At 41.8% G+C, this 17,688-nt stretch overlaps 1 protein-coding gene across 1 annotated transcript in view; it reads left to right on the top strand.

Annotated features, from left to right (window-relative positions):
• Positions 1-17,688, top strand: part of OSBPL10 (oxysterol binding protein like 10) — a 380,196-nt gene that overhangs the window by 210,879 nt on the left and 151,629 nt on the right. Inside the window, exon 4 of the mRNA XM_044293953.1 lies at positions 8,533-8,724. Coding sequence (XP_044149888.1) covers positions 8,533-8,724 — 192 coding nt within the window. The remainder of the gene's footprint in view (positions 1-8,532; positions 8,725-17,688) is intronic.

The raw sequence follows: 17,688 nt of genomic DNA, 5'->3' as shown, positions 1-17,688 counted from the left end.
TATGTAAAAAATGTAAAAAAAAATTGTAAAGGAATTTCTAAGGCCCCATTCAAACGACTGTATTTTTGGTCCGCGTTCATTTCAATGGGGCTGCAAACATTGCACTTGTATGTCCGTTCTGCAGTCCCGCAACAAAGATAGAACATGTCCTATTCTTGTCTGTTTTGTGGACAAGAATAGGCTTTGTTACAATGGGCCCGCACAAAAACGCAAACGGATTCAAAACGGACGTCACACGGACATGGACCACAAAATACAGATGGTTGTGTAAGTGAACCCTAATGCGCAAGTTTTTGCAGTTTATTTTGCAGGTTTTGCAGGAGATTTATCAAGGCCATAGCTTTCGGCGCTAGTCTTGATAACCCGAAGACGCACCTAATTTATCATGAGGTGCAGGCCTCATCATAAATTAGTAGCATTTTCCAGCAGTCTGTGCGCCTGTACAGAAATCTATGACAGCTCAGAGCTGCTGTAGGTTTCTGACTTCATTTGTGCCAGAAAACGAGTTTAATTATAAATTTGTTGCGGCTGCTGGCCACGCCCCCTTCCCACCATCTTGAAAAGTGCTGATGGCGGCGAAAAAAAGTGGGAGATGTGACAATTTTTTAAAAAGTCGCAAACACAAAGGGGGTAATTTATTAAGACTGGCGTCTATGCTTAATAAACCCCTACACTGGCGGTGGGTTCATGGAGTTATGAAGCGGCGTCGGCCTCTTCATAACTTCGGCGGATCCTCCGCCACTTCTAAATGTAAGACAGCTTCCGAGCTGTCTTACATTTAGACCTTTTTCTACACCTGAAATACTGTCCTATCCCCTTCCTCGCCCATGCCACACCCAACTTTTTAGACCTGGCGTGAGTGGGGAAGAAGTCGCAGATTGCGGTGCAACTAATCGTTGTGCTGCAATCTGTGCCTGGAATATGCCTAATGTAGGCGTATTTCAGCTTGATATATGACCCCCATAGTTTCCGACTTATTAACCCTACTTTTCAGGCACAAGGGAGATGATAAATCTCCCCCCTTGTGTCTAATTCAGTTCCAAAGTATTCCACAATTTTATGATCCTGGAACCATTACTTTCCCTTAGGGCTCTTTCACACTTGCGTTCTTTTCTTCCGGCATAGAGTTCTGTCATCGGGGCTCTATGCTGGAAGAATCCTGATCAGTTTTATCCTAATGCATTCTGAATGGAGAGAAATCCGTTCAGGATGCATCAGGATGTCTTCAGTTCCGGACCGGAACGTTTTTTTGGCCAGAGAAAATACCGCAGCATGCTGCGCTTTTTGCTCCTGCCAAAAATCCTGAACACTTGCCGCAAGGCCGGATCCGGAATGAATGCCCATTGAAAGGCATTGATCCGGATCCGGCCTTAAGCTAAACGTCGTTTCGGCACATTGCCGGATCCGACGTTTAGCTTTTTCTGAATGGTTACCATGGCTGCCGGGACGCTAAAGTCCTGGCAGCCATGGTGAAGTGTAGTGGGGAGCGGGAGAGCAGTATACTTACCATCTGTGCGGCTCCCGGGGCGCTTCAGAGTGACGTCAGGGCGCCCCACGCGCATGGATGGCCTGATCACATGGAACACGTCATCCATGCGCATGGGGCGCTCTGACGTCATTCTGGAGCGCCCCGGAGGCCGCGCGGACGGTAAGTATACCGCTCCCCCGCTCCCCACTACTACTATGGCAACCAGGACTTTAATAGCGTCCTGGCTGCCATAGTAACACTGAACGCATTTTGAAGACGGATCCGTCTTCAAATGCTTTCAGTTCACTTGCGTTTTTCCGGATCCGGCGTGTAATTCCGGCAAGTGGAGTACACGCCGGATCCGGACAACGCAAGTGTGAAAGAGCCCTTAGCTAGACTTCAACTCCCTGACCTAGAGTGGCTTTTTGGAGATAGATCCTCACCCCCGTACCCAGAGTACATGTTCTGTTCCCCTTTCCTGACTTAATTCACTTGGCTACGTGCTCGCGGTCATCGCCCTGTTGGAAGGTGACGTTATCTTCATTGTTCTTTTCTGTTATACTGTACGTTGTATATTTAATCGAGTGAAATTGTTCCTTTTTCTAATGCCTTTTGTAATTACAAGAATCATTTCTAATAAAGCTGTGTCAGGGTTTTCCTGTGTGAGTGAAATCAGCAATAACCTCAGCTGACTTATCTGTTAATTGACATCTATTAAACGCCATAATGAAAATTATTTTGTCCTCGTACTGGTAGCGTCAGATAATTCTACACAGTCTTAGATATCATTGCAGATTACTAGGTAAATAAATGAATTGTAGTCTCAAAAGGTTAGATTGTGTTCATGTTGTATTTAGACTTTACATTTGGTGCATTCACCGAGGAAATCTTGTGATGCAGGAGCTGAATGTACAGCTGTGTCAGATGCCGTTATATACAGTACCATATGGGGGCATACACTGTTGGATTCTGTGCAGAACGCTTCCCACCAGTGCTATAACTCCTCGTGAGACTGATTTGAAATCATCCTAATGTACAGTCTTTACTTCTGTAGTCACTATTAACCTAGAGTTAACAATATTTTTCCCATTCTTATATGTAAAAAATGTTAAAATTTTTTGTAAAGGAATCTCTAAGGCCCCATCAAACGACTGTATTTTTGGTCCGCGTTCATTTCAATGGGGCTGCAAACATTGCACCTGTATGTCCGTTCCGCAGTCCCGCAACAAAGATAGAACATGTCCTATTCTTGTCTGTTTTGTGGATAAGAATAGGCTTTGTTACAATGGGCCCGCACAAAAACGCAAACGGGTTCAAAACGGACGTCACACGGACATGGACCACAAAATACAGATGGTTGTGTAAGTGCACCCTGATGCGCACGTTTTTGCAGTTTATTTTGCAGGTTTTGCAGGAGATTTATCAAGGCCATAGCTTTCGGCGCTAGTCTTGATATCCCGAAGATGCACCTAATTTATGATGAGGTGCAGGCCTCATCATAAATTAGGAGCATTTTCCAGCAGTCTGTGCGCCTGTACAGAAATCTATGACAGCTCAGAGCTGCTGTAGGTTTCTGACTTAATTTGTGCCAGAAAACTAGTGTAAATGAATATAAATTTGTTGCGGCTGCTGGCCACGCCCCTTTCCCACCCTCCTGAAAAGTGCTGATGGCGGCGAAAAAAGTGGGAGATGTGACAATTTTTTAAAAAGTTGCAAACTAGGCAGTAAGACCTAAACTACAAGGGGGGCAGTTGTAGTTTTTAATGCGCAGTCTCCTCCTTCACAGTGAACAAGTTGTGGTTAGTCCTGGACGGACTAGATTTCAATAGTGTGATCATTCAAACATTTAGGTCATACACGTTATCTATTAGTGTCTACCATTAGTTTGTGGTGCCTCTAGCCTGTTAGCCTCTAGCTGATCTGCTGGGTGTATGGGTGCAATTTGCATCCCTTTGACAGTGGGGTGACGTTTCCTGGTTCCCAGTGCTTTGCACTGCCAAATTGACAGCAGTATAGAGCTAGTAATAGCCCCACAAACGGTGACACTGTAGTATCTTGCATCTATAGTGAGAGGCTGGGAGTTAGTGCACTCTCCTGTGTCCTTCTCACTGTCTATTACTCTAACTCACTGGTGAAGTGGGAACTGTATTTTTAATTTAGTTTTTTTGGTTTGTAGGAATAATTAATTAATTGAGACCTTGTATTAATATTGAACATCTGTACCCCAGGCTATGCTGCACTAGTTTACATTCTTATTTTAAATGTCTTGTATCACATTCTCTTTTGTTGTAGTTTTAAAATTCTAAGTTTAGTTGCTCAATCAAAAGTGTAGGATAATAACAAGTTTATTGTGTAAAATTGCATAGTACTATAGAGGAGGGAATTGATTATTCCCATTACTCCTCTTTTTGGCATACAGAATTTGCAAATCCATCAGATTTTGGACTTTTCCAACTTTTTCTAGTTGAAATCTGCATTTTACGCTGCACACACCAATTCTACTAAATGGGGGAGTGGCGGGACCATCAGCCTCGCCTAGTTCATCATTTACTCCAAAAAACTGACGTAAATGATGACTGAGCTGCCAACGATTTCATTACGCTGCATGGAAAGACCAGAAGAGGCAACGCCCTCACTCCACCATCACCATACCCCCTTTTTGTAGACTTGGTGAGGGCTGTGTAAAATGCAGATTGTGAAAAATTGGCAAATGCATTGAAAAGTCTCAAATCCAGTTTTCTATACCACAAAGAAGCATAAGAGGAATGATAAATTCCTCTTTTGTTATATGAGTGATGAAGATTCAGTTTTCTTTCCCTTCAGTTGCCGTCATCATCATCCTCTTGCTGTCAATCTTCCTTCCTCTTACAATTATTCCATTATTTTATTCAAGAAAATCCTTCATGATTGATCAGTCATGTGGAACCATATTTATTAGATCCCATGCCCTTCTCCATACTCATGCTCATTACTTCTTGTTTTATTATTATTCCTTTATTTTATTTTTTTCAGGGTAAAAAAAAAAAAAAAAGAAGTAAGATCTAGTCTTATTAAGATATGCCCTTAAGCTGTGTTTTTTTATTATGCATTTGTATGTTTTAGGATTTTTGGGCTTAAAAAGGGCTTGCATGGGGCCCATTTCTCTTTTTTTTTTTTTTGTTAGGAAATAATTCATATGGTAGCAAACAATTGTCTGTTTATTTGTTTAGGTTTCTAGAAAAACTAATTGAGGAACTGCAGACTTAAAAATAACTCTGTCCAGAATAAGAAAAAATGCTCAAGAATTGTTATTTAATGGGAAAAATTAATATTTACTTTAAATATATCAACATGGGGTTTGAGCTGCAGGCAGGAGGAGCTGAGCAGATTGATATGTAGTTTTCTGTGAAAGGATTCAGTAAAATTTGTATTTCATTAATTTATATTCCTGCTCCTTCTTGGCTTTCGATCCTATCTGTGATTGACAGTCATAGAGGGAAGGGTGACAATTACTGATAGGACCACCTCCTGGACTTCACAGACCAGAATGAGCAGGAATCTAAATAATGAAATTGCAAGCTTTACTGAATCTTTTCCTATAAAACCATATATCAGTCTGCTCAGCTCCTCCTGCTCTATAACATTCGGCCTGCACCTTACACTGCATTTTCATGGTGTCAGGTTCTCTTTAAGCACATATGGCAGGAGAGCTGATAGGTCTTCTGGGGTAGGGATCGACCGATATTGATTTTTTAGGTCCGATACCGATACCGATAATTTGTGAACTTTTAGGCCGATAGCCGATAATTTATACCGATATTATGTGAATTTTCATTTTTGAAAAAAAAATAAAAAATTCCTGCTGAAAATGAATGTTTAATTGTTTATTTTTTTTTTTTTTTAGTAAATCTTTCTTTTTCATTTATACTTAATATTTTGTTGTTTTTTTTTGTTGTTGTTTTTTTTTTTTTACTAACTTTTAGCCCCCTTAGGGACTAGAACCCTTGTCCTATTCACCCTGATAGATCTCCATCAGGGTGAATAGGAGCTCACACTGTCCCTGCTGCTCTGTGCTTTGTGCACACAGCAGCATGGAGCTTACCATAACAGCCAGGGCTTCAATAGCGTCCTGGCTGCCATGGTAACCGATCGGAGCCCCAGCATTACACTGCTGGGACTCCGATCGGAGGAGGAGGGGATCCTGTGGCCACTGCCACCAATGATTAATACTGGGGTGGGGGTGGGGGGCCGCGGGCGCACTGCGCCACCAATGTTGTTAATACTGGGGTGGGGGGCCGCGGGCACACTGCGCCACCAATGAAAATAAATCTAATTCATTCATATACAGGAGGCGGGAGCTGGCTGCAGAATCACATAGCCGGCTCCCGACCTCTATGAGCGGTAGCTGCGATCCGCGGCACCTGAGGGGTTAACTACCGTAGAACGCAGCTACAGCTCATAGAGGCCGGGAGCCGGCTATGTGATTCTGCAGCCAGCTCCCGCCTCCTGTATATGAATGAATGAGAGACTTATCTTCATTGGTGGCGCAGTGGCCATAGCTCCTCCCCTCCTCTTGTTCCCTGTCCTCCCATTGGCTGCAGCGGAAGCAGCAGCACAGGGGGGAGGGAGACACTGCTTCCTTCTCCCCTGTGCTGCAGAGGGAACACGGAGAGCGCTGACAGCAGCGCGATCTGTGTTCCCGATTTGTTATCGGAATATCGGCAAAATAAATGCCGATACCGATAACAGTTAAAATCCTCAATATCGGCCGATAATATCGGTAAAACCGATAATCGGTCGATCCCTATTCTGGGGTTTAAGAGTTTGTTCACATCTGCGTTGGGGGCTCTTTTAGGAGATCTGATCAAAAATGGTGGACAGCATGATGAAAACCCAATGGACCCCATTATTAATCATTTGGGTCAGTTGCATGCTTATGGTGACCATCATGTCAGGGATCCGGTGCTTCCATTATTCTTTTTGTTCTGCTCCAGTGATGGTGCAGAGCAATGAAAATAAAAATACAGGTTTGAACAAAGTCTAAAATTTAGACCAAAATGGATGAGTTTGCAGTCTCAGTCAGTGTCCATCAGTTCTATCACAGTCATTTTAGTTTTCAATCATTTTTTTTTCCTTTTGTGTTGTCTAAGACCCTTTCACAAGTCCTTACCAGTGATGATGTCCATCACAGGACTGTCAGTGTTTCATCCATGAAGATCTGTGAAGGTGCGGTTTTTGGTCCATGTGTCTGTTTTTTGCCCTCCTTGGGTTTTCCGTATTTCACAAGCGCTTTCAGGCGAAAAAAGGATTTCCAGAGCATCTCCTACCAATGGTCAGTGAAAACCCACTGGCAGAACACAGATTCCATCCATGTTCTGTCAGTGGTTTTCACAGACCAAGGTGATGCATGTCTCCTCTGGTTTTCCACTGACCATATTCAGTGGAAAAACAAGGAAGTGTGAGTAAACAAATGAATAATCAATGGATGCATGAGCTGGAGTCCATGTTGTCCATATGTGATTCACTGACATGTGAAAGATCACATTCATGCCTTACTTCAAACCCAAAAAAGGGTGAATTCAGCAGTATACAGTTTTGTTTCCTTTCACCTTATTGTTGTGATATTTATCATCGTAGCTTCTCGTGTTTTTATAGCTTAAAATAGGTTATTGTTATCATGATTTTTGTATGAGGCAGATGCTTTATGTGCACTTACTGTTGATGAAAAGTGTGCAGTCCTGATGTCAATCACCATACTGACCGCTGAAATGTTTTATTTCACTCCTTTTACCTAAGATATTAATGTAAAAGCCTAAAAATCTAAAATTATTAGTTGTCCTCCAGTTTGGTGATAAATCTCAAGTTTAGTACATTTTGCTGAAGAACACTGCCTAAGGCCTCATGCACACGGCCATTGTTTGGGTCCGCATCCGAGCTGCCGTTTTGGCGGCTCGGATGCAGACCCATTCATTTCAATGGAGCCGCAAAAGATGCGGACAGCACTCCGTGTGCTGTCCGCATCCATGGCTCCGTTCCGCGGCACCACCCAAAAAAATATAGCATGTCCTATTCTTGTCCGCAAATCGCATTTATATTGCCGGCGCCCGATCCGTTCCGCAAATTGCGGAAGGCAACACGGGCGCCTTCGTTTTTTTGTGGATCCGCGGTGTGCGGACTGCAAAAAATGGCACAGTCGTGTGCATGTAGCCTAATATGAAGGGAAAACATTCGCACCCCCCAATGCAGGATTGATGTAGTACTGTATTGCCTGTTATTTATTGAAAGATATTCAGTGAGTTTTATTTTACTTTGCCCTCACAAGTGATAGTTTTATTTGACTAATGAGAAATACTTTCATTCTATTTTTTCTATTTTTTTTATTTATTTTGATCTACTATTTTGTTAAATTAAGGTATTCACTAATGAGACCTCAGTTTTGAGCCCTAACTCACTAGGGTTCAACTCTGAGGCCTCATTCAGTCGCCTGTAACGCAGCTGCAGTTTTATTATCTGTATTATGGGCCCGAACCCCAGTGACTCAAGTGAACCAAATTACTGTAGGATCACCCTAAGTTCGGTTCACGTGAAACTCAGAGGGGTCTGTGTCTTGTAGCTGCAATATGAACACTGAAATGCAGCTGCATTATGGCCATCTGAATAAGGCCTCAGGGAAATAAATAGCAGACGAGCACTGTAAAAACTCAGCTGTACTTTTTTTTGTGGGACACGTTCTCAGTATTTGCATTTCTGAGCTAAAACCAATCCCCCTCCTTGTCTAATAAAAACCTTTACAATTTGACCATCATTAAACTGGATCATTGACGTTATGGGCTGACTTTCATGCTTATTGTGTCTTTCCTTCTTGAAGGAGTAATACGCATGCAGGTGCTGAGAAAATGTGTGCTCCCCATTGTCACATCATTTTACCTGTCTTCTCTAAAACATTCTACAATTACTTGAGAAAACGGAGTAAGAATCAATATACAGTGTCAATCCTCATGGAGCTCAGAAAACATCAAGCCATTGATCTCAGCTCTCAAGTTTATTCTTCATAATAATGTGTCATTGCTCTATTTTTCTTGTAGAGCTCATTGTCTCAGAGAGCCAGAAGCTTTTCATTGCTTCCCCATGGAACGGCCAATTCCTCATCACCTGGGAGCCAAAGGCACTTGACACACAGCGGCCCAAGTGTTGTCACCATCACACATCATAAGTCCCCAGCAGCTGCCCGAAGATCGAAGAACCAGAATCCTGCCCATCTCCATGAAGTCAAAGAGGTCAGAAAATACTGTTTTTAAAGATCTAAGTCTTCATGGGTCAGTGTAATTTCTCGCTGTCTATAGCTATCGGTTACAGGTGATATCATATAGTTATCATATAGTTCAAGTAAAAAATTTACATTAACTAGGGAAGAAACAGAATACTTACAAGGTGACCTCCTTTTCAGCTGAAGAGCTGCCAATTCCCGAGCTCCTCTTCTGTTATCCAAAATAGGCGTACCACTTCTCTTATCTGATACACACTGTGGGAATTAGGCAAAGAATCATTCTCATGATCAAGCCATGTATGGTGCTTTTTACAGCCATTCTAGTCTCTAGCATATTCTCAATAGTTGCCTTTATGTAGATTTGTCAGTTAGGTCTGCACCCCATAGTCATCTTTAGGATATCACTGGTATTTGCCATATTACTAGTGCCTTGGCAAGCCTGGATGTAAATCAGAGGTGGGATGTAGGTTCTGTGTATATTTTAATCCTACTGATTATACGGGCACAGACTGCCATACTCCTACTCTAATGAGTTGGATCGGAGAGCCTACAATCCCAGCAGTTTAGTACTTTAACAAAAGGACTGTGAACCCAGATGGTATGGTTGCTGGGGTTCACCATATTATACAGCCATCCTCTGCCCTCAATATGGCCACCATGTTAGGGCATAATTTAGGTATGCCCTATCAGATGGCTTTGTGTATTTTATAATGTCTGTATTTTCTCCATAGTAAAAAAATTAATTAAAGGAATCATCACTAGCTAGTCGGCAGGGGTCCAACTCTCCGCACCCACTCTGATTAGTTGTTTTACAAAACCTCGGGCACCTGAAGCAAAAAGCGCTGGTTTGGGCATTTTTTCAGGCTTTTTTCCCCTGTAGGCCTCTTTCACACAACCATTTTTTTTCCCCGTTTACGGGCCATTTTTTGCGTTCCGTATACAGTTCGTATACGCAAACATTCATTTCAATGGTACCAAAAAAAAAAAACTGAATGTATGCATTCCGTTTCTGTATTTCTGTTTTTCCGTTCCGTTGAAAGATAGAACATGTCCTATTATTGCCCGCAAATCACATTCCGTGGTTCCATTCAAGTCAATGGGTGCGCAAAAAAAAACCAAACACATACGGAAATGCATCCGTATGTCTTCCGTATCCGTTCCGTTATTGTGGAACCATATATTGAAAATGTTATGCCCAGCCCAATTGTTTCTATGTAATTACTGTATACTATATATGCCATACGGAAAGAAAAAACTGAACGGAAAAAACGGAAGAGAAACTGAAAAAAGAAACAAAAAACTGAGCAACGGATCCGTGAAAAACGGACCGCAAAACACATGAAAAAACAATACGGACATGTGAAAGAGGCCTTAGGGTCCATTCACACATCCGTGTATGTTTTGCGGATCCGCGGATGTTGCGGATGTGTGAATGGACCCTTAGAGTGAGTTGAAAAACTCCAGAAAAAGTGCATGTTTTAAATGTTACAAAATTGAAAACATTACAAAAAGTGTTTGAAATTTATGTGTTTTTTTTTACACGTTAAAAAATGCAATGAAACATTTTCTGGACCACCCACTGACTATATGCTTCCAGGCAGTCCACATTTATCTCTGCAGGAACATTCTTGAAAATCCTTGCAGAGATGGCAGTTGTACGGTAGTCATACAGCTGTGAGGTGGGAATCCTGTTGCCTGTGACAGACGGTCTCCGCAATGAGGAGGAGTCAGTATTTTTTTTCAATAAACGCTTTGTACATTAATCAGGCAATGTCGTTTCCTGCTCCAGTCCCACTGATCATGGGGGCTGGGTAACTGCAGGATCTGCTGGGTCTCAGCAGACCCTGATCAGTTTTGCCCTGATCAATGACGCTCTGGAGGCTGCATTCCACTTGTGACTAGGGCTAATTTAAAAAGGCACTTTAGTTGCACTTTGTGCTATAAAAACGTAAATAAATCTGACATTTTTCCCCTTTTTTTTTTTTTTTTTTTTACATTTTCCTGGGTATAAAATATAAAACCAATTCATACTAAAATAAAAACAGCATACGAATAAAGCCCCATGTATCTCAGAAAAAAATGATGCAAAAATTATTTAAATAATGAAGCAATAAAAATGTGGTTTTTGAAACATGCATGTACAAAAAAACTGAAAATGTATGTGATCGAGAAGAGGGTAAATGATCCAGCCTTGAAGTGGTTAAAATGAGAATTAGGAGTTAGAATTAGAATTATAACTAGCAGCATATAGGTCATGTGTGTTCAATGGCCGTGATGTCAATTAGTGAAGGCCCATTCTGGATTTATCACTAGCTTGACCCCCTTATCCAACAATAAAGGAAAGAAAGAAAAATGTCACCAAGCATATATTCTAGACACATCCAACAACTTGTGTATATAGTGAATGGCACCTGTTGGATATGGCTATGCTATCTGTGACCAGGGAGGAGGGCCAGGGATACTGAAGGATAATTATTATCTACTCGGAGCTGTTCAATATTTTGTTGCCGCTCTACTTAAAAAGTAGCCTCCATAATCAACACATACTGAGGTAAACTGGGGCCTTGGTTGCGGCACCCATTGCCCTAGTTTTTGTTGTAGGGCGCCTGTATTACCTCCTAATTGAAGAATTAATACCCTCAGCTAGCTATAAAAAACCCTTATCAGCGTCCGGCTCGCTGAGGGTATTACTTCTTCAATTAGGAGGCAATACAGGGGCCCTACAACAAAAACGAGGGCACTGGGTGCCTTAATTGTCAACAATAAAGTCCTCAAGCACTTCACCAAGATTTTCTTTAAATGTTCCTATAACATATTTTTCAGCACTGTGTTATAATTGATTTATCAGTGCAGGGTATTAGTAATACCCTTAAGAAAGGATTGTTATGAATAGATTTTTTTACCGATTTGTTTCTTTAACTGCTTAAATTGTGGGTCTTTTGTCTACTTTAAGTAAGTGTACCCGCTTGTCCGGACAGTGATCAATGATGCCTTACAGAATAAGAGATACCGCTTTCCAGTCCTTAGTATTTTCTCTTCCAAATATTGATTTTGGACATTTTCTTAATGTCTGAAGAAGACTGTTAGAAAAGAATCCATTCAAGTCCTAAATGGGTTTAAATAAAAAGACAAAGGCAGTAATTTGTCTTTCTACATAATTCCCTGTGTGGCGCACGAGTAAAAATCTGACAGTTCAGAATTTATGTGCCGTTCAATGCCCTTAAAATTGTCTTGAGTTGTTTATGTGATCGCTTTTGTACAATTTTAGACCGATCTTTTTAGAGCATAAACTAGCCTTCATATAAATCAGTGCCATAAGTCTTAGAAATGCAATGATGACAGAAGAAATGTATTATCTTCCAAGAGAGAAGGTCACGGTTCAGCAGTTTCATATTTATTAGTCAGAATATTTCAAAGGAACTATTCATATGCACCAGAAGGGTATTTAAATCAAATTATAAATTGTCAAAGATAATGGGATGATACATGACGTTCCCTATAAGTGTCGGCACTGAACAGGTTACCGCAGAGGTTGCCCAGCTTTAGCAAAGATTTGTTTGTACGAGGCTCTGGTGATCAATACCTTCTCTAAGATAAGGACCAGGAAAAGAATGAGTTTAATTAGTCTTCCTTTTCATGGAAGATCAGTGTTGTACTGTTAGTTCAACTTCTGTATTATATTGATATAAATAGTGCATTCACTTCAGCAAAGCTGATTGAACTCAGTAGAAGTTCTGCACCTTCAAACTTGCTCTATACCTAATGGTTTATTTAAGGACATTTTGAAATACATTAGTGCCACAGACCCCAGGGTTCAGGTCATTTCATGAAGCAATTCTCTGCACCAGAAAAAGAAAGCCTGTCCCTCTGCTTTGATGCGGTGCAGATCACAAAACCAGGGATTGCCTCAGATCCCAAGCACCTTCACTAGATGTGAGTAGATGAGATGAGAGTATTGTGCTTACTCAATTTCAGGGGTGGAATATTATTTTTACAGGTCAAGCTAAGGAACACTAAGTATTTTGGTGCCCAAGGCAGATAAGGCAAATTGTGCGCCCTCTGTAGAATTAAGTAATTTAAAGCTACAGGACCCTAATTGCTAATAAAAGATGTTTTAACATATTTTAAAAGATGCAGACACAGGATACATGACTATTTAATAAAGTAACACATAATTGATGTTTCTCTGATTGGAGTCATTCACTTTCCTTTTCTTCTTCATTCGCCCCAGACTGCCATGACATAGTCTCCCAAAGACTCCAGAGTTTGATGCACAGACGTATTTGTCCACCGTAGCTATGGGGAGTTAAGAGACAGCAGTCACACCTGGTTGTGGCACCTTTAGGTGTCCCAAAGAACCCTCAGCCACATAAGAAAACACTGGTAGTATAACTGGCACGTGATAGCAGGGAAGCCTGTTACAGATTTTGCATTAGGGCAAAATCAGCTGCTGCAGAACCTCAGAATACACGCCTGATCTGCTGTTGAAACATATAATGCACACCTCCTCTACAGTACAACCTCATAATACACATCTCAGCCTCTACTGAATCTTATAATACACAACTAAGCTGCTGCAAAGCATTGTAATACATACCTCAGCAGCTGCAACCTCATAATACACATCTCTGCTGGTACAGAACATCATATTACACAACTCAACTGCTCTCTGCTGCAGAACATAATACACACGTCTCCTGCTACAGAACATTATAATACATGCCTCAGCTACTGATGAACCTCATAATACACATCTCTGCTGTTCCAGAACATCATAATACGGGAACATCATAATACACACCTCTACTACTGCAGAACCTCCTAATATTTAACTCAGCTGCTGCAGAACATCATAATACACATCTCAGCTGCAGCAGATCCTCCCAACTCCAGATCTCCCAACTCCAGTTCTATTTTTCCTCACTCCAACTCCTTGATAAACAACTCTTGCTTGATAATTACCAATTACTGTACTTAAGTGTTTTATATATATATATATATATATATATATATATACAGGATGGGCCATTTATATGGATACACCTTAATAAAATGGGAATGGTTGATGATATTAACCTCCTGTTTGTGGCACATTAGTATATGTGAGGGGGGAAACTTTTCAAGATGGGTGGTGACCTTGGCAGCCATTTTGAAGTCGGACATTTTGAATCCAAGTTTTGTTTTTTCAATAGGAAGAGGGTCATGTGACACATCAAACTTATTGTGAATTTCACAAGAAAAACAATGGTGTGCTTGGTTTTAACGTAACTTTATTCTTTCATGAGTTATTTACACGTTTCTGACCACTTATAAAATGTGTTCAATGTGCTGCCCATTGTGTTGGATTGTCAATGCAACCCTCTTCTCCCACTCTTCACACACTGATAGCAACACCGCAGGAGAAATGCTAGCACAGGCTTCCAGTATCCGTAGTTTAAGGTGCTGCACATCTCGTATCTTCACAGCATATGTTTCTCTGATTGGAGTCATTCAGCAACACCGCAGGAGATATGCTAGCACAGGCTTCCAGTATCCGTAGTTTCTGGTGCTGCACATCTCGTATCTTCACAGCATATGCTGTTAAGATACGAGATGTGCAGCACCTGAAACTACGGATACTGGAAGCCTGTGCTAGCATATCTCCTGCGGTGTTGCTATCAGTGTGTAAAGAGTGGGAGAAGAGGGTTGCATTGACAATCCAACACAATGGGCAGCACATTGAACACATTTTATAAGTGGTCAGAAACTTGTAAATAACTCATGAAAGAACAAAGTTATGTTAAAACCAACAATTTCTTGTGAAATTCCCAATAAGTTTGATGTGTCACATGACCCTCTTCCTATTGAAAAAACAAAAGTTGGATTCAAAATGGCTGACTTCAAAATGGCTGCCATGGTCACCACCCATCTTGAAAAGTTTCCCCCCTCGCATATACTAATGTGCCACAAACAGGAAGTTAATATCACCAACCATTCCCATTTTATTAAGGTGTATCCATATAAATGGCCCACCCTGTATATATAATGGTAATGTGTACAGGGCTGGAAGGTGTGGATATCCCACCTAGATACCTCAGCTGGGTGAGAAAAATAAAATCCAGAAAGCTGCAGGGGTTTCAGCAAAGCGTAGTCAGTTTTGTCTACATTTTGTTCTAGGCTGGGTCTTATTTGTACTGGTTGATAGGATTGGTAGTGGGATCTGCCAGTCCACACCCTTCGAATACGCGTATTGTCTTTTACCTGAAGTCATCGCAGGTGAGGCCTGCTGTAATCAAGGAGGAATAAAACCAACCCTCTGTATGTCAGTCTAGGGAGGGAGGACTTGGAAAGAGAGGCCTAGTGAGGCTCTGGGTGGTCTCAGCCAGGAGGGCTGAGGGACCACAAGGCTGTTTGTAGCTGGATCTCTTCCCTGTCTGGACTTGTGTTCGATAAGCAGATCTGCTAAGTATTGGAGACTGAGACCTTATCTATAAGCCATGCTTAGAGGTGAGTCAGGGAAAAGTCCTTTGTATTAGGAAGTGCCTAGACAGGGAGGTGTTTATTTTGATGTTTATGTTTGTGTGGGTGCTGAAGTGCCAAAATAAAGCACCAGTTTGGACATTTAATCCTGTTGTCTATGAAGAAGTCTCTGATTGCAACCCCCTGAGAGCGAGCGATTGTCATGGCGGGCGTGCACTCCGAATAACAGATAACGCACCAACCAGGCTCTGGACGAGAGACAGGGGAAGGTTCACCTCCTAGCTAATCCCTGACCTCTTTCCCTGCACTGCTCAGCCCACATACAGACCTTGAAGGTAGGTGTGATGTGTCCTCCAGCCTGGGCTGACAAAACCCTGAATTCCCTGAGATGGTGAAGTGGGGAAATAGGAGCAGCCTGCTCGCACAGAACCTGGATGGGAAAGATGACACAAAACAACCAAACTAGAAATGACACTTATATTCCAGAGCAGAAACAGACAGCCAACCTTCCCTCCTAGCTTCTCAGACCACAATGATTAGTATAATCCGCTCAGATCACTTGGCTGGCGTGCCATTTAAACTAATGACTCCACCCAGTGCACCTGATGAGAGGCGGATCCAGGACGGCACCAAAACAAACACTAACTTCGTGGTGCTATCCTGGCCGACCTCTGCACATCGTCAGAGTGGGGCATGACAGCGATCCCTTTAAATTGGTGGAGGATAGGGGGCAACAGCAAGTTGCGGAGGACAACCACCAAGTGTCCATTCTAAAAGGGCCAGAAGCCCAAGTTAAAGAGACTGATGTGTGGAGAATTAATTTTTTTGAGGTTACTATGAATTCCTATCTGGAAGTTGCTGCGGCTTGGTGGAGCCCATTAGGTGCAACAAAGTATTGCTGGGAGTGTTGCCAGTGGGAGGACTGTGAAATGGAGGATCGTTTGATCAAGAGACGTGACAGAACATGTGAGAAGTCCTGCGAGTTGGTAATTGGGGGAATCCTGCTGGGGGTCACTCTAGATTCCCGCCAACAAGTGTCTCGGGTCATGCCCGAAGTTCTGGCCTTTCTGAAGAGGGGCCAGAGAAAGATACCACTGTGTCTCTGACCTTTGTGACGTAATATGGCTCTATACAGTGGGAGCTCTTGAAATGTGAGACCCTGGAGATGAAGTTCATACATCAGTCTTCAGCATTTTCTGAACACAGTCTTGTAGAAACTTTACAGTGCTTCTGCAGACTGGGTGAAGCAAGGAGGGTCCAGCCAGTTAGGACTGCAAGGAGAAGGAGAGACATAGTTGAGTTCCTGGAAGAAGGAGAAAAGACGACATGGCTTCACTTCAATTCCTTCTACGCTTTGGCACCTGTTTTGATCTGAGGTTACGGTGCTCAGTGTTCCTGTCAGGCTGCTCATTTTTGCAGAACACTGCAGACAGGATTTTATGATTACTATGTATTGTAGAGCGTGAATTGAATTCTACAGTAGATAGCTCTTCACCAGTGCTTTTACCTACTGAAATAGACATTGATAACTCTGCAGCATGCACAGAACTGAGATGGACCACTGAAATGATGCATTAAAACTTGAAATAATGCATATTAACCATGTAGCGGACACTGAAGAATGATATATCAACATAAAAATTGGGCCTTCCCAGAAAATGCGGCCTGTTAGTAGTTTAGGTCGGTATTGGTCATCAGACTCTGAACGTTTACATTTGATAACCACACTTGGATATCTTAAAAAGCGGAATTGAAACATGGAGTAGATTAGTAATGTTACATGATGTTTTTTCTATTATACAACAATTAGCTTGGTTTCTTTTATACCATGATATTTTCCTGGAAATCTAGAACAGTTGGCAAAAACTCCTTAAACGAAACAGCGTATTTCAATAGGATTTATGGCTTTACAATAGTCTCTGGGCTCATTTTGTTTGTCAGAACTTCATGCATTTTAATCGTTCTGTTTATGTAATCTTGGCTATACCTTTGAAGGACGGAAGAAGCGAGTGATGAGGAACAGCGTCTTAATCTCCTTTTTTTGGGTAACCTTGAGCTGTTCTAAAATAATTGAAACTACGCTTGCATTGTACTGTACCTTCCAGCTTCAGTATGGGTTTTACAATGGCGCTGGTGGTTATAGCAGCAGCAGTCTGATGAAAAGAACACATAGAAGAACATCCCAAAAGACCACAGTTATTTGGCATAATGTATAGCCGACGCCATTAGCTTCTTAATCTGGTGTTAATGGACTAATTTGCATTGATTTATTTAATGCCATGCCAGCGAAGAATTTGTCGAATTTTTCATGCAGTGATATGAATGTGAGCACACTATGCCTGGCAGCCAAGAAACAGCTGTGTCAGAAGTGTGCCGCTATACAAATCCCTTAAAATCACTCCGGCTAATCTTGTTACAAATGCTGCCGCTCTCCAGTAAGGAGTATAGAAATATACCGTTATACACAAGCATGGCAGTATTGTCCTCCTGTTGATTTTGTTCTGGTTGGTAGTTC

This window comes from Bufo gargarizans, chromosome 5 (assembly GCF_014858855.1).
Source record: "Bufo gargarizans isolate SCDJY-AF-19 chromosome 5, ASM1485885v1, whole genome shotgun sequence".
Classification (NCBI taxonomy): Eukaryota; Metazoa; Chordata; class Amphibia; order Anura; family Bufonidae; genus Bufo; species Bufo gargarizans.
The sequence above is the reverse complement of the archived record's forward strand: the minus strand, read 5'-3'. Positions and strand labels throughout refer to the sequence as shown.